Raw genomic sequence first — 25,986 nt, 5'->3', positions numbered from 1 at the left:
ACCAGTACCCCATGTATATATCCTCCACATTGACTCTGTACTGGTACCCCCTGTATATAGTCTCCACATTGACTCTGTACCGGTACCCCCTGTATATAGCCTCCACATTGACTCTGTACCGTAATACCCTGTATATAGCATCCACATTGACTCTGTACCGGTACCCCCTGTATATAGCCTCCACATTGACTCTGTACCGGTACCCCCTGTATATAGCCTCCACATTGACTCTGTACCGGTACCCCCTGTATATAGCCTCCACATTGACTCTGTACCGGTACCCCCTGTATATAGCCTCCACATTGACTCTGTACCGGTACCCCCCTGTATATAGCCTCCACATTGACTCTGTACCAGTACCCCCTGTATATAGCCTCCACATTGACTCTGTACCGGTACCCCCCTGTATATAGCCTCCACATTGACTCTGTACCAGTACCCCTTTTATATAGCCTCCACATTGACTCTGTACCGGTACCCCCTGTATATAGCCTCCACATTGACTCTGTACCAGTACCCCCTGTATATAGCCTCCACATTGACTCTGTACCGGTACCCCCTGTATATAGCCTCCACATTGACTCTGTACCGGTACCCCCTGTATATAGCCTCCACATTGGCTCTGTACCGGTACCCCCTGTATATAGCCTCCACATTGACTCTGTACCAGTACACCCTGTGTATAGCCTCCACATTGACTCTGTACCGGTACCCCATATATATAGCCTCCACATTGACTCTGTACCAGTACCCCCTGTATATAGCCTCCACATTGACTCTGTACCGGTACCCCCTGTATATAGCCTCCACATTGACTCTGTACCAGTACCCCCTGTATATAGCCTCCACATTGACTCTGTACCGATACCCCCTGTATATAGCCTCCACATTGACTCTGTACCAGTACCCCCTGTATATAGCCTCCACATTGACTCTGTATCGGTACCCCCTGTATATAGCCTCCACATTGACTCTGTACCGGTACTCCCTATATATAGCCTCCACAATGACTCTGTACTGGTACCCCCTGTATATAGTCTCCACATTGACTCTGTACCGGTACCCCCTGTATATAGCCTCCACATTGACTCTGTACCAGTACCCCCTGTATATAGTCTCCACATTGACTCTGTACCGTAATACCCTGTATATAGCCTCCACAATGACTCTGTACCGGTAACCCCTGTATATAGTCTCAACATTGACTCTGTACAGGTACCCCCTGTATATAGCCTCCACATTGACTCTGTACCGGTACCCCCTGTATATAGTCTCAACATTGACTCTGTACTGGTACCCCCTGTATATAGCCTCCACATTGACTCTGTACCGGTACCCCCCTGTATATAGTCTCCACATTGACTCTGTACCTTTACCCCCTGTATATAGCCTCCACATTGACTCTGTAGCAGTACCCCCTGTATATAGTCTCCACATTGACTCTGTACCGTAATACCCTGTATATAGCCTCCACAATGACTCTGTACCGGTACCCCCTGTATATAGTCTCAACATTGACTCTGTACAGGTACCCCCTGTATATAGCTTCCACATTGACTCTGTACCAGTACCCCCTGTATATAGCCTCCACATTGACTCTGTACCGGTACCCCCTGTATATAGCCTCCACATTGACTCTGTACCAGTACCCCCTGTATATAGCCTCCACATTGACTCTGTACCGGTACCCCCTGTATATAGCCTCCACATTGACTCTGTACCGGTACCCCCTGTAATTAGCCTACACATTGACTCTGTACCGTAATACCCTGTATATAGCCTCCACATTGTTGTTTTACTGCTGCTCTCGTATTTTTTTAACTGCATTGTTGGTTAAGGGCTCGTAAGTAAGCATTTCACTGTAAGGTCTACACCTGTTATATTTGGCACGTGTGACTAATACAATTTGATTTGATTTGATTTGAGATCAATGTTAAAGTCAAGTCACGACATGTGATTATTCATTCACAACTCGCTGGGCCCAGTGCAGGCAGTGTGGTCCCCTGGTCTTCTGGTCCCAGTGCAGGCAGTGTGGTCCCCTGGTCTTCTGGTCCCAGTGCAGGCAGTGTGGTCCCCTGGTCTTCTGGTCCCAGTGCAGGCAGTGTGTTCCCCTGGTGTGGTAAAGGATGCTAGGCTTAGCATAGACAGCTCAGAGGTGAGTGCGGTGGAGGTCGGAAGAAAACAGACATACAGATGTCCTGCCAGGTCCTTCATATGTTGGCTCTATATGTAATAGCGATTAACACAGTGACAGACATGGGGGTGATGTGGGCTAGCGTGGCTGAAATGCCAGGGCTGAATTTTTGTCCCAGTCCGTCCCTGCTTGGTTTGCTTTATTTTTTGTTGTGCGCATGTATACATGGAACACTAGATTCAAAGCAAATTAAAGTCGTCTTCAATAAAAAAAAGTGGAGCAAATAATTTTACAGTATTTGAAAAAAGTGTGATCTCTGGTTAAAGATAGATTTTTTAATTCCTCTATATATATTAACCTATACAGCACAAACAGATCTGGGACCAGGCTAACTCCAAGCCCATCTCTATATATATTAACCTATACAGCACAAACAGATCTGGGACCAGGCTAACTCCATGCCCATCTCTATATATATTAACCTATACAGCACAAACAGATCTGGGACCAGGCTAACTCCAAGCCCATCTCTATATATATTAACCTATACAGCACAAACAGATCTGGGACCAGGCTAACTCCATGCCCATCTCTATATATATATTAACCTATACAGCACAAACAGATCTGGGACCAGGCTAACTCCATGCCCATCTCTATATATATTAACCTATACAGCACAAACAGATCTGGGACCAGGCTAACTCCATGCCCATCTCTATATATATTAACCTATACAGCACAAACAGATCTGGGACCAGGCTAATATCCTTTTTGCACCCAATACCCTTATAGTACACTCCTTTTAACCTGGGGCCCATAGGGAAAAGGGTTTGGGACACAGCCCTGGTATCAGAGGAACCATTATAAGTACAAAGGTCAGTGATGTTGACTGCCAATCTTCCGCTGTAGTTTACCGGAGACTACAACCGTCATTCACTCTGCTGAAGACTAGAGAGAACACACAGACAACATCATGAAACAAATGCTCATATTTGGGGTTTTTGCTTTTGCTACATTCTACATGGTTCACACTGAAGAAACAGGTACGTTCAACCATGTAGTATTGATGTGTGACTACCTCAGTCAGTACCAGGTAGGTTCAACCATGTAGTATTTATGTGTGACTACCTCAGTCAGTACCAGGTACGTTCAACCATGTAGTATTGATGTGTGACTACCTCAGTCAGTGCCAGGTAGGTTCAACCATGTAGTATTTATGTGTGACTACCTCAGTCAGTACCAGGTACGTTCAACCATGTAGTATTGATGTGTGACTACCTCAGTCAGTGCCAGGTAGGTTCAACCATGTAGTATTGATGTGTGACTACCTCAGTCAGTACCAGGTAGGTTCAACCATGTAGTATTGATGTGTGACTACCTCAGTCAGTGCTCTGTCTGTACATCTGAAATTAATTTGCATTTTGAGACTATAATTTCATCAAATATGTCTACCGTTCTCTGCTTAAAAAGTGTATTATGTTGTCTTATAACTCTTCTTTTACAATGTTTTCATTCTAGCATCAAATGCTTGTAATGTTTTTCAATTAGTTTTACTCCTTTTCCACTTGACATAAGGGAGGACTGTCTGTGCTTCTCTTCAACTTCACTTGAGTTTGGGAGGGAGGTAAAAAATGTCCACACATTTGATTCAATATAGAAAATATGACAATATTTGACAACAATATTTTTGAATTGAATCAATGAAGATGTTACTCGTGTTTCAATCTGTTATCCATTCTAAGATTCTGCATTTATGGTAACACTGTAACTAATATAGAACAGGTAGGTCAAAGGTTATTCTCTTCAAATCCTTTATGATCCGTGACAGTATCAGTCTGACAACATGGCGGTTTCACTGACAGTTGAAGGCTTTACTTTAGATCAAGACGTAATAAAATAAAGACAAGCACTAATTCTCAACGGTTTCCGTTTCAAATATTTTTATTCTGGAGCAGTTGAATAGAGTATACATTGTACAGTGAAATATGAACGCTTCGTACTCATCTGCTTTGATGGGCGTTGATGAAGTGTAGAAGTTTTACCTTTAGACCTTGTGGGCCATATCCAACACCAGCGTGGTGCTAAGTCCAGGTCGCATGCCGTAAATCTGAGAATCATCAAGGCTACGATGAAAAGGAGGTGGTTTGTTGTTGGATGTTGTTGTCCTACAATTAAAGAGTCAGCGTTCACAGAGAATGCTACTTCCTGTCCAACAATGACAGCGACATATTGAGCAAACTGAGAAGGTCACATGGGTTTCTGCCATGAAGAGACTCAACAACCTGAAATCTAACCCAGACTGGGACCACAGCTAATTGTTACCTTAATACCATCAGGATAGTTAGTTGGGCTGTGGTTGCTGGATGAGAAGGGGTTACGGTCAATAAAATACAGGGATGTTGGGCTGTGGTTAGGGTTAGGGTTAGGGTTAGACCATCTTGGTTTCAGTTCTCTCTGGAGTTCTAGACCATCTTGGTTTCAGATCTATCTGGAGTTCTAGACCATCTTGGTTTCAGATCTCTCTGGAGTTCTAGACCATCTTGGTTTCAGTTCTCTCTGGAGTTCTAGACCATCTTGGTTTCAGATCTCTCTGGAGTTCTAGACCATCTTGGTTTCAGTTCTCTCTGGAGTTCTAGACCATCTTGGTTTCAGATCTCTCTGGAGTTCTAGACCATCTTGGTTTCAGATCTCTCTGGAGTTCTAGACCATCTTGGTTTCAGATCTCTCTGGAGTTCTAGACCATCTTGGTTTCAGTTCTCTCTGGAGTTCTAGACCATCTTGGTTTCAGCTCTCTGGAGTTCTAGACCATCTTGGCAAAGGGACATCTTTCTACTAATGGAATCTGGTTTGGATTGGATGGAATCTGTGTTGCATTGTAAGGGATTGGATGGAATCTGTGTTGCACTATAAGGGATTGGATACATACGTCCATAACGCTCTCGATACCATAGAACAATAATTAGACCGTACATACGTCTCTGTGCTGGATACCCTCAATTTGACTTGCTTTAAAAACAAGAAGCCAGAAAGCCTCTAGGCTGCCATATTGAAAATGTGGGACTGAGGAGGGAGTTGAGGGTGGGACTGAGGAGGGAGTGGTGAAACTGTAGATGACATTATGTTTACAGCCATCATAAAAACTAGGAGTGGGCCTCTCTGGTGACAGAGTTAGTTAAACATTTACATTCTCAACATATTGCACGATAATCATCTGCATTCAATCGTACTCAATGTATGTAGTGCATACTCAATCGTAGTGCATGTATGTAGTGCATACTCAATCGTAGTGCATGTACTTTTTGCAGTGCATATTGTTTGTCTGTCTAATTCTCCACCTCATAGTGGGACATTACAACATTAGAAATACAAGTGGTAAACAAGTGCAATTTTCATCTTAAAATATTATATTTTTCTAAATGCATCCAACCCCTAAATGTGTTCTGTCTGCTGAGTTCTCTCTACCTCTCTGATCTAATTTATCTCCATCTCTGCATGGTCCAGCAACACACAGGATGTTCTCAGTTCTCTCTACCCCTCTTTTGTAATTTTTCCTTTTATCTTCTGTGGTCCAACAGCGTACTGTAGTCTATGTTCTAACCCTCCCTCTCTCTCTCCATTTTTCTCTTTGTTCCAACAGCATACTGTTTCCTACCACAGGATGAGGGTACAGCTCCAGCCTCCGGAGCAGAGGACTTCCAGATCCTGCTGTATTATGATGCAGCTAAAGACCTGTGCTACCCCTTCAAGTACCTGGGGGAGGGGGGCAACGCTAACCGCTTCCCCCTGGAGAGGATCTGTATGAGGAACTGTTCAGCCAAGGCAGAGGAGATCTATCCCGTGGATGGTGAGATAACACACATTTAAAGTAGAACTGATAACATTTTAGCAACATAACATCTGATTAAAGTCTGTTCATATACAGCCCCACGAAAAATATTACACCTTTTTTATTATTCTCTGACAAGTGAGTAGTTAGATATTTGTGGCATTTGTGAACATTCTATATCAACAAACGCTGACACTATATCTGACCAAATGGTGGAAGACAAGCATTGTAATTTTGAATTACGTAAAGTCAGTGTGGAAGAGGTGAAAAAATTATTGTTATCTATCAACAATGACAAGTCACCAGGGTCTGACAACTTGGATGGAAAATTACTGAGGATAATAGCGGACGATATTGCCACTCCTATTTGCCACATCTTCAATTTAAGCCAACTGTGTGCCCTCAGGCTTGGAGGGAAGCAAAGGTAATTCCGCTACCTAAGAATAGTAAAGCCCCCTTTACTGGCTCAAATAGCAGACCAATCAGCCTGTTACCAACCCTTAGTAAACGTTTGGAAAAAATGGTGTTTCACCAGATACAATGTTATTTTACAGTAAACAAATTGACAAGACACTTTCACCACGCTTGTAGGTAAGGACACTCAACAAGCACAGCACTTACACAAAAGACTGATGATTGGCTGAGGGAAAATTATGATAAAAATATTGTGGTGGCTGTTTTGTTAGACTTCAGTGTGGCTTTTGACATTATCGATCATCGTCTGTTGCTGGAAAAACGTATGTGTTATGGCTTTACACCCCCTGCTATAATGTGGATAAAGAGTTACCTGTCTAACAGAACACAGAGGGTGTTCTTTAATGGAAGCCTCTCCAACATAATCCAGGTAGAATCAGGAATTCCCCAGGGCAGCTGTCTAGGCCCCTTACTTTTTTGAAACTTCACTAATGACATGCCACTGGGTTTCAGTAAAGCAAGCGTGTCTATGTATGTGAATGAATCAACACTATGCATGTCAGCAACTACAGCGACTGAAATGACAACAACACTTAATAAAGGGCTGCTGTTAGTTTCAGAATGGTTGGCAAGGAATAAGTTAGTCCTAAATATTTCAAAAATTTAAAGCATTGTATCTGGGACAAATCATTCACTGAACCCTAAACTAAATCTTGTAATGAATATTGTTGAAATTTAGCAAATTGAGGAGATTAAACTGCTTGGAGTAACCCTGGATTGTAAACTGTCATGGTCGAAACATATCGATACAACAGTAGCTAACAGTGGGGAGAAGTCTGTCCATAATAAAGTGCTGCTCTGCATTCTTAACAACACTATCAACAAGGCAGGTCCTACAGGCCCAAGTTTTGTCACACCTGGACTACTGTTTAGTCGTGTGGTCAGGTGCCACAAAAAAGGACTCAGGAAAATTGCATTTGGCTCAGAACAGGACAGCACGGCTGGCCCTTGGATGTACACAGAGAGCTAACATTAATAATATGCATGTCAATCTCTCCTGGCTCAAAGTAGAGGAGAGATTAACTTCATCACTACTTTTATTTATGAGATGTATTGTACATGTTGAATGTACCGAGCTGTCTGTCTAAACTACTGGCACACAGCTTGGACACCCATGCATACCCCACAAGACATGCCACAAGACGTCTCTTTACAGTCCCCAAGTCCAGAACAGACTATGGGAGGCACACAGATAAAAATACACCTCATGGAACAGCGGGGACTGTGAAGCAACACCCACATGCATACAAACACATGACAACATATGCACTCTCAACGTCAACAGTGACGAGGCGACTCCGGGATGCTGACCTTCTAGGCAGAGTTCCTCTCCCCAGTGTCTGTGTTCTTTTGCTCATCTTAATCTTTTATTTTTATTGGCCAGTCTGAGATATGGCTTTTTCTTTGCAACTCTGCCTAGAAGGCCAGCATCCCGGAGTCGCCTCTTCACTGTTGACGTTGAGACTGGTGTTTTGCGGGTACTATTTAATGAAGCTGCCAGTTGAGGATTTGTGAGGCGTCTGTTTCTCAAACTAGACACTCTAATGTACTTGTCCTCTTGCGCAGTTGTGCACCGTGGCCTCCCACTCAAATCAAATCAAATCAAATGTATTTATATAGCCCTTCTTATATCAGCTGATATCTCAAAGTGCTGTACAGAAACCCAGCCTAAAACCCCAAACAGCAAGCAATGCAGGTGTAGAAGCACGGTGGCTTGGAAAAACTCCCTAGAAAGGCCAAAACCTAGGAAGAAACCTAGAGAGGAACCAGGCTATGAGGGGTGGCCAGTCCTCTTCTGGCTGTGCCGGGTGGAGATTATAACAGAACATGGCCAAGATGTTCAAATGTTCATAACTGACCAGCATGGTCAAATAATAATAATCACAGTAGTTGTCGAGGGTGCAACACCTCAGGAGTCAATGTCAGTTGGCTTTGCCTAGCCGGTCATTGAGAGTATCTCTACCGCTCCTGCTGTCTCTAGAGAGTTGAAAACAGCAGGTCTGGGACAGGTAGCACGTCCGGTGAACAGGTCAGGGTTCCATAGCCGCAGGCAGAACAGTTGAAACTGGAGCAGCAGCAAGGCCAGGTGGACTGGGGACAGCAAGGAGTCATCATGCCAGGTAGTCCTGAGGCATGGTCCTAGGGCTCAGATCCTCCGAGAGAGAGAATTAGAGAGAGCATCCTTAAATTCACACAGGACACCGGATAAGACAGGAGAAATACTCCAGATATAACAGACTGACCCTAGACCCCGACACATAAACTACTGCAGCAGATACTGGAGACTGAGACTGGAGGGGTCAGGAGACACTGTGACCCCATCCGATGATACCCCCGGACAGGGCCAAACAGGCAGGATATAACCCTACCCACTTTGCCAAAGCACAGCCCCCATCACCACTAGTGGGATATCTTCAACCACCAACTTACCATCCTGTGATGGCCTATACAAGGCCGAGTATAGCCCACAAAGATCTCCGCCACGGCACAACCCAAGGGGAGGCGCCAACCCACTCCTCTTTCTATTCTGGCTAGAGCCAGTTTGCGCTGTTCTAGTAGTACATAGCGTTTTACGAGATCTTCAGTTTCTTGGCATTTTCTTGCATGGAATAGCCTTCATTTCGCAGAACAAGAATAGACTGATGAGTTTCAGAAGAAAGGTCTTTGTTTCTAGCCATTTTGAGCCTGTAATTGAACCCACAAATGCTGATGCTCCATGCTCCAGGTACTCAACTAGTCTAAAGCAGTTTTTTTGCAGTTTTCAGCTGTGCGGTCATAAACAAGGACTTTATTGTGGTGTGGTCATAAACAAGGACTTTATTGTGGTCATGAACAAGGACTTTATTGTGGTGTGGTCATGAACAATGACTTTATTGTGGTGTGGTCATAAACAAGGACTTTATTGTGGTGTGGTCATAAACAAGGACTTTATTGTGGTGTGGTCATAAACAAGGACTTTATTGTGGTGTGGTCATAAACAAGGACTTTATTGTGGTGTGGTCATAAACAAGGACTTTATTGTGGTGTGGTCATAAACAAGGACTTTATTGGGGTCATAAACAAGGACTTTATTGGGGTGTGGTCATAAACAAGGACTTTATTGTGGTGTGGTCATAAACAAGGACTTTATTGTGGTGTGGTCATAAACAAGGACTTTATTGTGGTGTGGTCATAAACAAGGACTTTATTGTGGTGTGGTCATAAACAAGGACTTTATTGTGGTGTGGTCATAAACAAGGACTTTATTGTGGTGTGGTCATAAACAAGGACTTTATTGTGGTGTGGTCATGAACAAGGACTTTATTGTGGTGTGGTCATAAACAAGGACTTTATTGTGGTCATGAACAAAGACTTTATTGTGGTCATAAACAAGGACTTTATTGTGGTCATGAACAAGGAGTTTATTGTGGTGTGGTCATGAACAAGGACTTTATTGTGGTGTGGTCATAAACAAGGACTTTATTGTGGTGTAGTCATAAACAAGGACTTTATTGTGGTGTGGTCATAAACAATGACTTTATTGTGGTGTGGTCATAAACAAAGACTTTATTGTAGTGTGGTCATGAACAAGGACTTTATTGTGTTGTGGTCATAAACAAGGACTCTATTGTGGTGTGGTCATAAACAAGGACTTTATTGTGGTGTGGTCATAAACAAGGACTTTATTGTGGTGTGGTCATAAACAATGACTTTATTGTGGTGTGGTCATAAACAAAGACTTTATTGTGGTCATGAACAAGGACTTTATTGTGGTGTGGTCATGAACAAGGACTTTATTGTGGTGTGGTCATAAACAAGGACTTTATTGTGGTGTGGTCATAAACAAGGACGTTATTGTGGTGTGGTCATGAACAAGGACTTTATTGTGGTGTGGTCATAAACAAGGACTTTATTGTGGTCATGAACAAGGACACTATTGGGGTCATAAACAAAGACTTTATTGTGGTGTGGTCATAAACAAGGACTTTATTGTGGCCATAAACCAGGACTTTATTGTGGTGTGGTCATGAACAATGACTTTATTGTGGTGTGGTCATAAACAAGGACTTTATTGTGGTGTGGTCATAAACAAGGACTTTATTGTGGTGTGGTCATAAACAAGGACTTTATTGTGGTGTGGTCATAAACAAGGACTTTATTGTGGTGTGGTCATAAACAAGGACTTTATTGTGGTGTGGTCATAAACAAGGACTTTATTGTGGTGTGGTCATAAACAAGGACTTTATTGTGGTCATAAACAAGGACTTTATTGGGGTGTGGTCATAAACAAGGACTTTATTGTGGTGTGATCATAAACAAGGACTTTATTGTGGTGTGGTCATAAACAAGGACTTTATTGTGGTGTGGTCATAAACAAGGACTTTATTGTGGTGTGGTCATAAACAAGGACTTTATTGTGGTGTGGTCATAAACAAGGACTTTATTGTGGTGTGGTCATGAACAAGGACTTTATTGTGGTGTGGTCATAAACAAGGACGTTATTGTGGTGTGGTCATAAACAAGGACTTTATTGTGGTCATGAACAAAGACTTTATTGTGGTCATAAACAAGGACTTTATTGTGGTCATGAACAAGGAGTTTATTGTGGTGTGGTCATGAACAAGGACTTTATTGTGGTGTGGTCATAAACAAGGACTTTATTGTGGTGTAGTCATAAACAAGGACTTTATTGTGGTGTGGTCATAAACAATGACTTTATTGTGGTGTGGTCATAAACAAAGACTTTATTGTGGTCATGAACATGGACTTTATTGTGTTGTGGTCATAAACAAGGACTCTATTGGGGTCATAAACAAGGACTTTATTGTGGTGTGGTCATAAACAAGGACTTTATTGTGGTGTGGTCATAAACAAGGACTTTATTGTGGTGTGGTCATAAACAAAGACTTTATTGTGGTCATGAACATGGACTTTATTGTGGTGTGGTCATGAACAAGGACTTTATTGTGGTGTGGTCATAAACAAGGACTTTATTGTGGTCATGAACAAGGACACTATTGGGGTCATAAACAAAGACTTTATTGTGGTGTGGTCATAAACAAGGACTTTATTGTGGTCATAAACAAGGACTTTATTGTGGTGTGGTCATAAACAAGGACGTTATTGTAGTGTGGTCATGAACAAGGACTTTATTGTGGTGTGGTCATAAACAAGGACTTTATTGTGGTGTGGTCATAAACCCTTTGGAGTAGTGTATGTATAGCGGAAGAGGTTTTCATTGCTCTGTGACTCAGCAGGGAGGGAGAGAAGGAGAGTGGGGGAGAGAGAGGGAGAGATGGAGGGAGAGGTGGAGGGACGGAGAGAGGGAGAGAGGGGGGAGAGAGGTAGAGAGGAGAGCGAGAGGGAGAGATGGAGGGAGAGGTGGAGGGAGGGAGTGAGGGAGAGATTGAGTGAGAGAGAGAGAGGTGGAGGGAGGGAGTGAGGGAGAAATAAGTAACTAATACAACGATCAGTATAGAACTCAGGGATTACATTATAAAGAACTAATGCAACTGTTCAAATGTGGGGCTGTGCATTTTACCGTAATTGCAATGTGCCACCATGTGGCAAAACATAGTACTACATCCTCTACAATAAAATTTGAGACAACTTTGTATTGGACAAATATAACTATGATCAAATATAACTGGACAAATATAAATATTGATCTGTGTGAAACCTCAGAATTGAACATACATGGTAGTCCCATCCCATCTTCTGAAAACATGTGGTCTCTCCCCCATGATTAATAGCTCTCTCATGGTCTGTTCTGTTGTGCTCGTGAACACATCTTAGTGTGTAATTAATGCTATCTCTCTATACCCAACCCTTGTCCTTCCCCAGAGACAAAAGCCTGCCACTTCAAGAAGGCTCTGGGTGAATGCTTCGGCACCTACCTGCGTTATTACTACGACCCCATCCACCAGAAGTGTAAGAAGTTCCACTGGACTGGCTGTGTGGGGAACGGGAACAGGTTCATCGACCATCAGGCCTGCAACGCCACCTGTGCTGGGATTCATGGTGAATAACATGACATGACATAAGATGGCATAATATGATATAATATGGCATAGCATGACATAGCATAACAAAAAATGTATTAATGAATGATGAAATATCAAATATTCTTGTAGTTTTAAATGATACTTAAAACTAACTACAGATCAATGTCATATTGAATAATAAACTGATATTATATCTCTATTAATCTGATAATATAACATCTATAATAATCTGATATCATAAAAATATCTATAAAAATCTGATACTATAATATCTATAAAAATCTGATATTCTAATTTATATAACAATCTGATATTATAATATCTATAATAATCAGATATTATAATATCTATCATAACAATCTGATTTTATAAATCTATAATCTGACAATATAATTTCTAGAATCTATAATAATCTGATATTATGATATCTATAATAATCTGATATTATAATTTCTATAATAATCTGATATTATGTTGTCTATAATAATCTGATGTTATGTCTATAAAAATCTGATATAATTTCTATAATAATCTGATATTATAATATCTATAAAAATCGGATATTATAATATCTATAAAAATCTGATATTATCATATCTATAATAATCTGATGTTATGTCTATAAAAATCTGATATTATAATATCTATAATAATCTGATATTATCATTTCTATAATAATCTGATATTATAATATCTATAATAATCTGATATTATAATTTCTATAATAATCTGATATTATTATATCTATAATAATCTGATATGATCATATCTATTATAATCAGATATTATAATATCTATCATAACAATCTGATTTTATAAATCTATAATCTGACAATATCATTTCTAGAATCTATAATAATCTGATATTATGATATCTATAATAATCTGATATTATAATTTCTATAATAATCTGATGTTATGTCTATAAAAATCTGATATTATCATATCTATAATAATCTGATATTATAATTTCTATAATAATCTGATATTATGTTGTCTATAATAATCTGATGTTATGTCTATAGAAATCTGATATAATTTCTATAAAAATCTGATATTATAATATCTATAAAAATCTGATATTATAATATCTATAAAAATCTGATATTATCATATCTATAATAATCTGATGTTATGTCTATAAAAATCTGATATTATAATATCTATAATAATCTGATATTATAATATCTATAATAATCTGATATTATAATTTCTATAATAATCTGATATTATAATATCTATAATAATCTGATATTATAATTTCTATAATAATCTGATATTATTATATCTATAATAATCTGATATTATCATATCTATAATAATCTGATATTATAATTTCTATAATAATCTGATATTATGTTGTCTATAATAATCTGATGTTATGTCTATAAAAATCTGATATAATTTCTATAATAATCTGATATTATAATTTCTATAATAATCTGATATTATTATATCTATAATAATCTGATATTATAATTTCTATAATAATCTGATATTATTATATCTATAATAATCTGATATTATAATTTCTATAATAATCTGATATTATTATATCTATAATAATCTGATATTATAATATCTATAAAAATCTGATATTATAATTTCTATAATAATCTGATATTATAATTTTCTATAATAATCTGATATTATTATATCTATAATAATCTGATATTACAATTTCTATAATAATCTGATATTATAATATCTATAATAATCTGATATTATAATTTCTATAATAATCTGATATTATAATTTCTATAATAATCTGATATTATTATATCTATAATAATCTGATATTATAATTTCTATAATAATCTGATATTATTATATCTATAATAATCTGATATTATAATTTCTATAATAATCTGATATTATAATATCTATAAAAATCTGATATTATTATATCTATAATAATCTGATATAATATCTATAAAAATCTGATATTATAATTTCTATAATAATTACATTTACATTTAAGTCATTTAGCAGACGCTCTTATCCAGAGCGACTTACAAATTGGTGCATTCACCTTATGACATCCAGTGGAACAGCCACTTTACAATAGTGCATCTAAATCTTTTAAGGGGGGGGGGGTCAGAAGGATTACTTTATCCTATCCTAGGTATTCCTTAAAGAGGTGGATCTGATATTTATGTTGTCTATAATATTTCTGACATGTTCTGTCATCAGATGAGGGTACTGAAGTTGAGGAGGATGAGCCCGATACTCCTGTTGGTGAGTAGAGAAATACACTACATGACCATATGAATGTGGACACCTGTACAACATCTCATTCCAAAATGATGGGCATTAATATGGAGTCGGTCCCCCTTTGCTGCTATAACAGCCTCCACCCTTCTGGGAAGGCTTTCCACTAGATGTTGGAACATTGCTGCGGGGACTTGCTTCCATTCAGCCACAAGGGCATTAGTGAGGTCGAGCAGTGTGCTCGATGTTATACACCTGTCAGCAAACGGATGTGGCTGAAATAGCCAAATCCAATCATTTGAAGTGGTGTCCACATACTTTTGTATTGTACAGTGCATTCGGAAGTATTCAGACCCCTTAACTTTTTCCACATTTGTTACGTTACAGCCTTATTCTAAGCCTTATTCTAAAATTGATTAAATAGTTTTTTTCCTCAACTGTCAACACAGATTACCCCATAATGACGAATCAAAACCGTTCTTAAGAAATCTGTGCAAATGTATTAAAAATAAAAAACTGAAATATCACAATTATTTAAGTATTCAGACCCTTCACAGGGTTCATCAAGGATCTCTCCGTACTTTGCTCAGTTCATCTTTCCCTCGATCCTGACTAGTCTCCCAGTCTCTGCCGATGAAAACATCCCCAAAGCATGATGCCTCCACCACCATGCTTCATCGTAGGGATGGTGCCAGGTTTCCTCCAGACCTGGCACTTGGCATTCAGTTAAATTTTGGTTTCATCAGACCAGAGAATCTTGTTTCTCATGGTCTGAGAGTCCTTTAGGTGCCTTTCGGCAAACTCCAATAGGGCTGTCATGTGCCTTTTACTGAGGAGTGGCTTCCGCCTGCCCACTCTACCATCAAGGCCTGATTGGTGGAGTGCTGCAGAGATGGTTGTCCTTCTGGAAGGTTCTCCCATCTCCACAGAGGAACTCTGGTGCTCTGTCAGAGGGACCATCAGGTTCTTGGTCACCTCCCTGACCAAGGCCCTTCTCCCCCGATTGCTTAGTTTGGCCCGGCGGCCAGCTCTAGGAAGAGTCTTGATGATTCCAAACTGTGGGACCTTATATAGACAGGTGTGTGCCTTTCCAAATCATGTCCAATCAGTTGAATTTACCACAGGTGGAATCCAATCAAGTTGTAGAAACATCTCAAGGATGATCAATGGAAACAGGATGCACCTGAGCTCAATTTCGAGTCTCATGTTCGAGTCTCATATATAATTTTTTTAACATTTGCAAAAATGTCTAAAAAACCTTTTTCACTTTGTCATTATGGGGTATTGTGTGTAGATTAATGAGAAAATAAATACTTTAATCAATTTTAGAATAATGCTGTGAAGTAACAAAATGTGGAAAAAGTCAAGGGTTATGAATATGTTCCAAAGGCACTGTGTAGTGTAGGTCTATTAAAAAACAATGTACTGTAGGCCTGTTCAACAGTTTGGACTTACTATTAATTTATTATCTTCTGTTAATTAAACACTGACCCGTTATTCTGTTTCCTGCAGCCCTGATTGTAGGAGTGGTATTTGGGATCACTGGAGCAATACTCATCATAGTCATTGTTGTCCTGGCCATACAGAGCAAGTAAGTACACTATTCATCATTCTCTTCTGTAATCTCTTCTGTTAGGAAACTAGTAGAACAGGAAAATTAGAATTACTCAGTTTGTTCAATTTTAGTTTTTTAGCATAATTATGCTACAAATAACTAACTGTTATTTTATATCAAATATCAGGAAGAATCACAAAAGTGAACCAAAGAAAGTGAAAGAACTCAAGCAGGAGACACCACTGCAAGAAGAACCAATTGAGATGGCATAGAGGAGAGGGGAGGAGAGGAGACACCACTGCAAGAAGAACCAATTGAGATGGCATAGAGGAGAGGAGAGGAGAGGAGAGGAGAGACCACTGCAAGAAGAACCAATTGAGATGGCGTAGAGGAGAGGAGAGGAGAGGAGACAACCATGAAAGGAACTTAGAATGACTAGAAGGCATGATTTCATTCAAGTCAACGTCCATGAGGAGTTGACGGGCAGCCATATTGAGTGTACCCATGCCAGTCATTTTAATTGTAGGGGGAAAACCAGCTAGGGCCCTCACCTGAATGGCCCCTCTCAGGGCGATATCATAGAGTAACATAGGCCTACAGTTGCAACTAACAAACTTTACATTCAATATGTTTACCTCATTTGTTGTTATCAAACTATTCACAAATCATTTGTTTCTGGGTTGACAATATCGTATCTGACTTCCCCATCACAAATGTACGCCAGGCTATTTTCCTCATGGTTATGTTTGACATCTCAGTTATTTTACAACATTTATAATGTTTTTTGTACACTCCTCTTTTACAATAAGAATGTATGTTTATTTCAGGTAAATTTGGTAACTACTCAAATATTCTGCAACGATTTGAAAGAATAAGCACTATTTTTATCAATTAGATTCAAGTTTGTATTGTCTGTTATTGAACTACTGAGTGTGCAACAAGATTTTACTGATATTTTAATTGTTTTTAATGTCTTTTCTTGTGTTTGGTCTGTATCAACATTATAATAATAATATCAACATTCACATAGGTTTTGTAGAAGCTACTACATGGTATGTTTTTGTAGGACATGATATGAGAATAAACCAATACACTGTTTAAAAACATGTTGTCTTTCATGGGACTGCTATGACATCGTACTGTACCAGGTTATCACCAACGATAGCGAGGGTGTCCAACAAGGGAGGTTTTCCTGTCTAACAAGGTGGTTGTTCCTGTTAATCAACGTGGTGTTACTGTCACAAGGGGGTTTGTCCTGTCCAACAAGGGGGTTGTTACTGTCTAACAAGGAGTTCTTATCCAACAAGGGGGTGTGCCTGTCAAACAATCAGGGTGTTCCTGTCCAAAAAGGGGGGTAATCCTGTCCATCAAGGGGATGTTCCTCTCCAACAAGCGGGTGTCCTTGTATTTATGAGAGGTATTGACCCCCATGCATACCCCACAAGACATACCACAAGTGGTCTCTTCACAGTCCCCAAGTCCAGAACAGACTATGGGAGGCACACAGTACTTTTCCACATCAAGTAACTGATGCCAGCAGTAAAATTAGATTTATAAAACAGATGAATAAACACCTTATGAAACATCGGGGACTGTGAAGCAACCCAAACATACTGTAGTTACAGACACATGCATACACACACACGATAACATACCCACTATACACACACATACACATGGATTTAGTACTGTAGATATGTGGTAGTGGTGGAGTAGGGGCCTGAGGGCACACAGTGTGTTGTGAAATCTGTCAATGTATTGTATTTATTTATTTATTTTCCCTGGACCCCAGGAAGAGTAGCTGCTGCCTTGGCAAATACAACAAGGTGTTCATGTCCAACAAGGGGGTCTTCCTGTCGAACAAGGGGAGTGTTCCTGTCGAACATGGGGAGTGTTCCTGTCGAACAAGGGGAGTGTTCCTGTCGAACAAGGGGAGTGTTCCTGTCGAACAAGGGGAGTGTTCCTGTCCAACAAGGGGAGTGTTCCTGTCCAACAAGGGGAGTGTTCCTGTCGAACAAGGGGAGTGTTCCTGTCCAACAAGGGGAGTGTTCCTGTCCAACAAGGGGAGTGTTCCTGTCCAACAAGGGGAGTGTTCCTGTCCAACAAGGGGAGTGTTCCTGTCCAACAAGGGGAGTGTTCCTGTCCAACAAGTGGGTGTTACTGTCCAACAAGGGGAGTGTTCCTGTCCAACAAGGGGTTTGTCCCTTTCCAACAAGGAGGGTGTTGCTGTCCAACAAACAGGGTGTGTTCCTGTCCAACAAGGGTTTTAATCCTGTCCTACAAGGGGTGTATTCCTGTCCAACAAGGGGTGTCTTCCTGTCCAACAAGGGGAGTGTTCTTGTCCAACAAACGTGGTGTTCCTGTCCAAACAAGATGTTCCTGTCTGGCACTGTGTGCTCTTTTCAAAGGATGGATCCCAGTCTGTTCAGGGCTATGGGATCCGGGGGGTCGGGGGTGGTTTGCCGGGCATTGGGATGACAACCCAACTGGGGATGAGGAGGGCTTTTAGAGGGTCGTCTGCCGGGCATTGGGATGACAACGCAACTCGGGATGAGGAGGGCTTTTAGAGGTTGGAATAGTGGGGACCAATTGGGGGTTTACTTAGTAACAATGCAAATATCATGGTCCAGCTATATAGACACTCAATCATCATGTTACTTTTTAATGGTACGTTTACAAACATATATTTTGATAAAAATAATTGAAAGTTGTATCTCATTATGGTAAGTGGTGAAATAAGTATAGCCAGTTATAATTGTAATGGCCTGGCAGATAATAAGAAAAGACGATCAGTATTTACCTGGCTAAAAGAGAAGGGATATAATATCTATTGTTTACAGGAAACCCATTCAACAGTTTTAGATGAAGTTTTGTGGAAAAAGGACTGGGGGGTGAAATATATTTCTCCCACGGGCAAAGAAATTCAAAAGGGGTGATGGTTGTAATTAACAGTAATTTTGATCCAAATGTGCAAATTGTCTAAATAGATCATCAAGGTAGATGGATGTTTAAAAATATGCTATTGGACAATAAACAGATATGGCTTATTAACCTATACGGTCCAAATAATGATGATCCAAGCTTCTTTGAAATTTTCTTTGAATTTATCAACTCTACAAGCAACACTAGACTCTATTATTATGGTGGGAGATTTTAATACGGTCTTAAATACCTCTATGGACCGGAAATGAAATCACACTACAAACTATAACACTCAGACACTTAAGGAAATCATGAATGTCATGGATATATTGGAATTAGTGGATATATGGAGACTTAAATACCCTGACCTAGTGAGATATACATGGCGGAGGCTTAATCAAGCTAGTCGTCTTGACTACTTTCCTATGCCATTCTCTCTGGCACCAAAAGTTGAAAAAGTGTTGATAGGGGACAGAATGCGGTCGGATCATCACATAATTGGCATATATATTACTCCTACCGAATTTCCACGTGGGCGAAGAACGTGGACATTTAATCAAAGCCTACTAGATAATAAATTGTTTAGAACTAGGACAGAAGAATGTATAACTGACTTTTCCAGACATAACATAGGTACAGCAGATCCCCTTATTGTATGGGACACTTTTAAGTGTGCCTTTAGAGGCCATGCAAATCAGTACTCATCTATAAAACAAAAGCAATTTAGATCAAGAGTCCATATTAACAAAGGAAATTGAAGGACTAACAGTACAGTTAGATAGCAATAAAAACTGTACCATAGAGGAAAAACAAAAAGAAATGGAGGAACTTGTTCAAGATAGATCCAGTGTAATATATTATAAAAATAAAGCAAACTGGATGGAATATGGGGAAAATGTACCAAATTATTTTTCAATCTTCAATATAGGAATGCTACCAAAAAAAAAGTATTAAAACCTGTTACAAATGATGGAGTCATGATTCACCAAATGATATTTTGAAAGAGGAAGTAAATTACTTTAAGCATATGTTTTTATGTTTTTAGTCATGGAATAAAATGCAAATTAATTACTTAAAAATTATACAATGTGATTTTCGGGATTTTTGTTTTAGATTCCGTCTCTCACAGTTGAAGTGTACCTATGATAGAAATTACAGACCTCTACATGCTTTGTAAGTAGGAAAACCTGCAAAATCGGCAGTGTTTCAAATACTTGTTCTCCCCACTGTATATATGTATATAGGTGTGTGTGTGTATATATGTGTATATGTATATAGGTATGTGTATGTATGTCTATATAGGTATTTGTGTGTATATATGTGTATATCTATATAGGTATGTGTATGTATATGGATATATATATTTACCTAAAAAATATATGGGGGATTGGAAATGATGCAATTACATTGATGGAAGCAACAATATGAAGCTGATCCACCCCTTATGTTTTTATTTTATTATAAAAAATATATGTTCCTGTCTAGGGCTGTGGCGGTCACACAATTTAGTCAAGTCCTACTGTACTATACACTATACCTTAAGTCCTATAGTATGTCTATAGTGTCTATAGTACCATATATATGCCTGAAGTCCTACCATACCTGAAGTCCTATTGTACTATACCGCAAATCCTACTTCACTAAACCATAAGTCCTACTATACCAATCCACCGACCCTAAATCAGCACCTACTCTGATACGTATGGCCTCTGGGCTAACTAGTACCCACGGCCTGCTGCTACCCAGTGCGGGGTCGCTCTTCAAGGGGGTGAGTGTGAGCCGGACCTCCTTGCTTCTGGAGGTGATGGTGTAGGCCGGGCAGGAAAAGGGGAACTCAGGGCTTTTGGTGACATCTGAATCATCTTTATTCATAACATGCTTAAAGAACATGTGTAGACTAACAATAAAACAAGGCAGAGAGAAAGAAAATAGAGACATTGAAAAGCAAAACACATAATAAATACACAATGAGTAAAGATAACTTGGCTATATACACGGGTACCAGTAGAAATTCAATGTGCATGGTTCTGAAGTCTCTGTACAGGGCCAGTGAAGACCACCCGCAACACATCCTGTTGACAGACTGGCCAGGTGCATCTCTTGAACCTAAGGCATCCTGGTGATTCTGGAGACAGGGGGACCAAGAGACAGAGAAACGGGACGGCAAGGGACAGACAGAGAGTTTTAGGACACTGTATAGTATAGGCCTAACTACTTAAGTTAATTCCAAACATTACATGTTCAATTGTTTGGCGGGTACAATTTAAAAAAGAGAGGCCTTGTGGCCAAACATTCAATGAAATCATATTTTGCAAAACAGCCATTGTGGGCAGTCACATTTTCATACAGCCTACACTGAAGGGAACAATACAACATGTAACTTTCACGACTTTTTACACCAGCAGCGAGTGGCGATGTCAGGAAAGTAGCGAATATATTTATGAATAAATTGCATGCAAGTCAATATCCAAACCTCGTATGGACGCATGGAGGGTTGAGATGTGTATTAGTTGTGTAACTAGCGAACGTTAGCTAGCTACTTTCATTGTGCGTTATATTCATTGAAAAAACGTGCCAAACACAGCACTCACTTTCAGTCTGGCGGTAAATATACTTCGTGATTTAGAGCTTTTTCTATTTTCCAGTGCATCTTCAATAAATATCAATGAACAATGTTTGCAATTGCAACAACGAACTTACGTTTGCTGCTTCTGGAACTGCGACTCACATCAACACACCCACTCAGTGATGCACCTTAGTCGGCCAGTAACGATACTTAAAAAGAGCAATGGCTGATGGGACATGTAGTTCCACACTTAACATCTACGGTTACACGTCACCAAATGTTACTAGAGGGTAAGTTCTACTCTTACACATGTTCTAATTAACAAATTGCAAGTAGACAAAACATTTTTTAATTGTAAAGTTGTAATTTTTTCAAGGAAATACATATCATAGATTCGACATGGACAAATGAGAAATACATCAACATATTTAATAACAATTATAGAATAATAAACACATATAATGTACAAAATACATTCAAAAGATCATGGTCCACTCATCCTGTATGATATTCTGTCAATGTCTTGCACTCTTGATTGACTTTCCTCTGATCCTTTCACTGCATCATTATTCGATACCTTTAGAGTCTTGCTTCATTGTAGTGCATTCATCATGGCCTGTGCTTGTTTTAGTTCTGGGGGGAAACATAGAGAGACATTGAAATCAGTGAAGCACTCAGGATTCTAGTCCCATATTTGAGTAGATTTTTTGTAACAACAGTATTTATGGTACATCACAAGCTCACCTGTCAGCAGGACTCTGAACTTGTCTGCAGACACAGAGACAATGGTGGTCTCTGTGTTTCCAGTCTCTGCCCCTTGGGTCTGGAGACAGAGCTGCACTGTGGGCTCATTAACCTCCTGAAGCTCACTGGAGCTCAGGGTGTAGTCAACACGCCACGACACCCCCTCCAACCGACCCACTGAAACACAGCAATAATACATGCTATATATGTACAGAAATATGTTTATATTAAACATTCTGGGGCTCAGGATGTGGTCAACACCCTCTAGATGACCCACTGAAACACAGCACGAGAGAAAATGCAGTGTAACAATACAAATGTATTGCCCAATGAGAATCTGAAATCTCTTTAGCCATCTTATGTTACTCCCTCCAGAAAACATTTAGGTATTATAGTCTTCTTCAATCAATTGAAGGTTGATAACTCACATCTCAGACTGCTCTCCCTTAGCTTCTCCTGCAGGGTTATGTGCTTGTCTTCATAGGATTTACACAGTCCTGTGGTGTGTTCTACAAGATACATGATATACCGATGAGGAAAACCAAAAGTCATGACTATCATACTACACATCGTCTTTAAGGGCTTGGAACATCCACAATGGAGTCTTCTGTACGCAAATATTATTACAATCCTTTCATTGATAAATAAATGAGCCTTTGCAGTGAGTGGTTGTAACAAACCCAGTACTTTGAGTTATTCTCACTATGAATGGCTCTAGTATGAGTAACTTATGGGAGACTACGGTACCTTTAGGGAGTCCTAACTGCTGAAGCTCACTGGAGAGAGACTCACTGGCCACATCATGTTTGGCTGCACTGGACAGGATGAAGGTCAACACGGCTACACTGGCCTTGATGTCGCTATTCTCTAGACATCAGAATAACACACAGATGAGACTCAGATGTATTGATAGAATAGATGTAGAGACCAGCATCATGAGTATAGAGTAGACCAGCATCATCCGTGTAGAGTAGACCAGCATCATGCGTGTAGAGTAGACCAGCATCATGCATGTAGAGCTCTCTGTGTTGAAGCTGTCCTGTGTTGCAGTTTGCATCAAAGTAGCAGCACATTTTAAAAACACAGAATTCAGCTTACCAAACTTTGCATCTGCAGTTAGCTTTGAAACTTTGTCATACTGAAAAAGACAAAAAAGGGAATGGCACATTTTAAAGACAATAAAATTGCAGGTGACAATAGGGAGTTAATGTATGAGATACTTACATCAATGCCCTCTCCTAGCAGATCCTTCAACACCTGGACACAGAGGAGTTTCATCTTCACACTTGACTGTTGGGAACAGAGAAGACAAACGTCAGGGGAGGATTTCTACTGGACCAATGCCGTTTCAAGTATTATTAGTCGTAGGTACAGGATACACATGGTATACACCGTCCAACCAAATGCACTGCAGGTTCCTTCTCCACAATGCAGCAAGAATAAGAACTAATAAAAAGATAGGAACAAAGTAAATGGCCCAGTAGAATAAACATTTTAGTAGAAGTAAGATACAGGAAGGCACAGTCCAATATTTATACATATTTTGGGGAAGGGGGGATAAGTTGTTAAATGTTGTATTATTTAGCAACCATAATAAGAGTCTGGTAGCAGCAGTTGTGATGTGTGTGTGTGTGTGTGTGTGTGTGTGTGTGTGTGTGTGTGTGTGTGTGTGTGTGTGTGTGTGTGTGTGTGTGTGTGTGTGTGGGTGCATGTGTAAGGTTCAGAGAATCAGAGCAGGTGGTCAGTTCAGTTCAAGTGTTCAGCAGTCTGATGGCTTGTAGATAGAAACTGTCTCTGAGCCTGTTGGTATCAGACCTCATGCTCTGATACAGTCTGATGGCTTGTAGATAGAAACTGTCTCTGAGCCTGTTGGTATCAGACCTCATGCTCTGATACAGTCTGATGGCTTGTAGATAGAAACTGTCTCTGGGCCTGTTGGTATCAGACCTCATGCTCTGATACAGTCTGATGGCTTGTAGATAGAAACTGTCTCTGAGCCTGTTGGTATCAGACCTCATGCTCCGATACGATCTGCCCCACAGTAAGGGAGTGAACAGCTCGTGGCTGGGTTGTGTGGGGTCCTTGATGATGTTGCGGGCCTTCCTCAGGCATCATTTCACGTAGATGTCCTGGATCGGTGGGAGCCAATGGTTTATACACACACATCATTGGTGGGAGCACGTTCTCAGTGATGTACTGGGCCGTCTTCACCATCCGCTGGAGGGCCTTGCGGTCGTGGACAGAGCAATTCCAGTACAAGGCCTTGCCTAAACATCAGACTGTTCCCATGGTTACTCCATGATAGTCAGTCTGAAAGAAGTAGCTGTAAAAAAATACGCAATAGTCTCTACAAGCCAGAATGTTGAATACAATGATATTTTACCGGTCGTCCATGCTGTTGGTCATTTTTCTGGAAGGTAGTGGAGATCAAATGTCCACAGTAAAGTGTTGTGTACCCAACTTTTTGCCACCAGTAGGTTCTGTTACTTGTATTTCCCATCTCCTGACACATTTCACGTGATGCACAATATGTAAATAGCCGAATGTAACCAAACATTGTGGACCAAAGCATGTTCCTCCCAATCAGCTGATTACCTGGGACAACATTTGGTTTGTTCTTCAGTTAAACTCGGAAATTGAGACATATTGTGCAAGTCGCGTGAATCAGCATTAAAAATACAAACCAACTGAACAGACCAGTTACTGTAAGTCAGGTTAATAACACTAATCTGTGGATATGTCTCAGATGACCTCCTACAGACGGACAAAATCAGAGGACAACATGTAAAGTACGTTCAAATTAAGTTTATTCAACATGCTGACTTGTGATGGAACTGTTAACAGAAAGGGAGCCTACATATTAGAGACGACAGGAGTCATCCACTCTTGGATTAGTAGAGGCGACAGTATAGAAGGCCGTGATGCAAACAGTCATGGCGCTAAACTTACGATTTTCGCCAAAGTGCTGATTTCGGCAAGAACCCAGTCTGGGCAGTCCAAATCCCCACAAAACCGGAATCTCTAGAAACAGTAAGAAACATTTGCACAATGTTATGGTTGCTGTTTGTGCATGTAATGAACACTGACACATTTATTTACTTGGCAGCTGGATAGCTAATTTAGCTAACAAGCATCCGAGTGATTGTTTTTAGCCAGCTAGCATTTCTTGTCTTGACTCCGTCTTTTCCAGACGGATCAACATCTATCAAATGCTCAGCTGTAGATACGTAGTAATGGTAGGAAACACAATATTCACAATTGGTCACTTTATCGAAATAAATAGCTAGCTAGAAAGACGAGCATTTACCATTTTAGCAGTAGACCAAGTGTCATGTGATAATGCTCAAGTCCCGGGACAAAAACCTTGTACCCAGAGTTTAGGGGACGGGGCAGGGCAAACCATTTATATATATTTCCCCACATCCATTAAGTAGAGACTAAACTAACGTTACACTTGTCAGCTTTCAATATGTTGTTTATTTTATTTTCTAAAGCATTTCAGGTCTGTATTTCACTGTTTTTGTCCTGTCTCACACCTAGGCTTTGTGGTCCAAGACACAGCCCTCA

General features: G+C 39.9%; 2 protein-coding genes across 4 annotated transcripts; one reads left to right on the top strand and one right to left on the bottom strand.

Annotated features, from left to right (window-relative positions):
- The first annotated feature begins 3,027 nt into the window (after positions 1–3,027).
- Positions 3,028–17,284, top strand: LOC139584142 (BPTI/Kunitz domain-containing protein 5-like). The gene is made up of 6 exons (XM_071415663.1): positions 3,028–3,180; positions 5,775–5,981; positions 12,261–12,437; positions 14,615–14,659; positions 16,145–16,223; positions 16,375–17,284. The coding sequence occupies exons 1-6, from the start codon at positions 3,111–3,113 to the stop codon at positions 16,457–16,459; spliced, it is 663 nt and encodes a 220-aa protein (XP_071271764.1). The 5' UTR covers positions 3,028–3,110; the 3' UTR covers positions 16,460–17,284.
- A 3,666-nt stretch (positions 17,285–20,950) lies between these two features.
- commd4 (COMM domain containing 4) lies at positions 20,951–25,820 on the bottom strand. Of its 3 annotated transcripts, none has more exons than XR_011676718.1 (9): positions 25,727–25,820; positions 25,369–25,440; positions 23,644–23,709; positions 23,518–23,557; positions 23,167–23,286; positions 22,848–22,928; positions 22,420–22,596; positions 21,701–22,308; positions 20,951–21,234 (listed from the first exon to the last, which is right to left on the bottom strand). XR_011676718.1 is itself a non-coding variant. In XM_071415665.1 (8 exons), exons 1-8 carry the CDS (start codon positions 25,727–25,729, stop codon positions 22,268–22,270), a joined length of 600 nt encoding a protein of 199 aa, XP_071271766.1. In that variant the 5' UTR covers positions 25,730–25,820; the 3' UTR covers positions 20,951–22,267. The 3 variants fall into 3 exon arrangements, 1 of the variants encoding a protein (XP_071271766.1); XR_011676717.1 differs by having other exon boundaries at positions 21,810–22,308; XM_071415665.1 differs by having other exon boundaries at positions 20,951–22,308.
- Between the last annotated feature and the right edge of the window lie 166 nt (positions 25,821–25,986).

This window comes from Salvelinus alpinus, chromosome 9, assembly GCF_045679555.1.
Source record: "Salvelinus alpinus chromosome 9, SLU_Salpinus.1, whole genome shotgun sequence".
In the NCBI taxonomy this organism is placed as follows: Eukaryota; Metazoa; Chordata; class Actinopteri; order Salmoniformes; family Salmonidae; genus Salvelinus; species Salvelinus alpinus.
The sequence above is the reverse complement of the archived record's forward strand: the minus strand, read 5'-3'. Positions and strand labels throughout refer to the sequence as shown.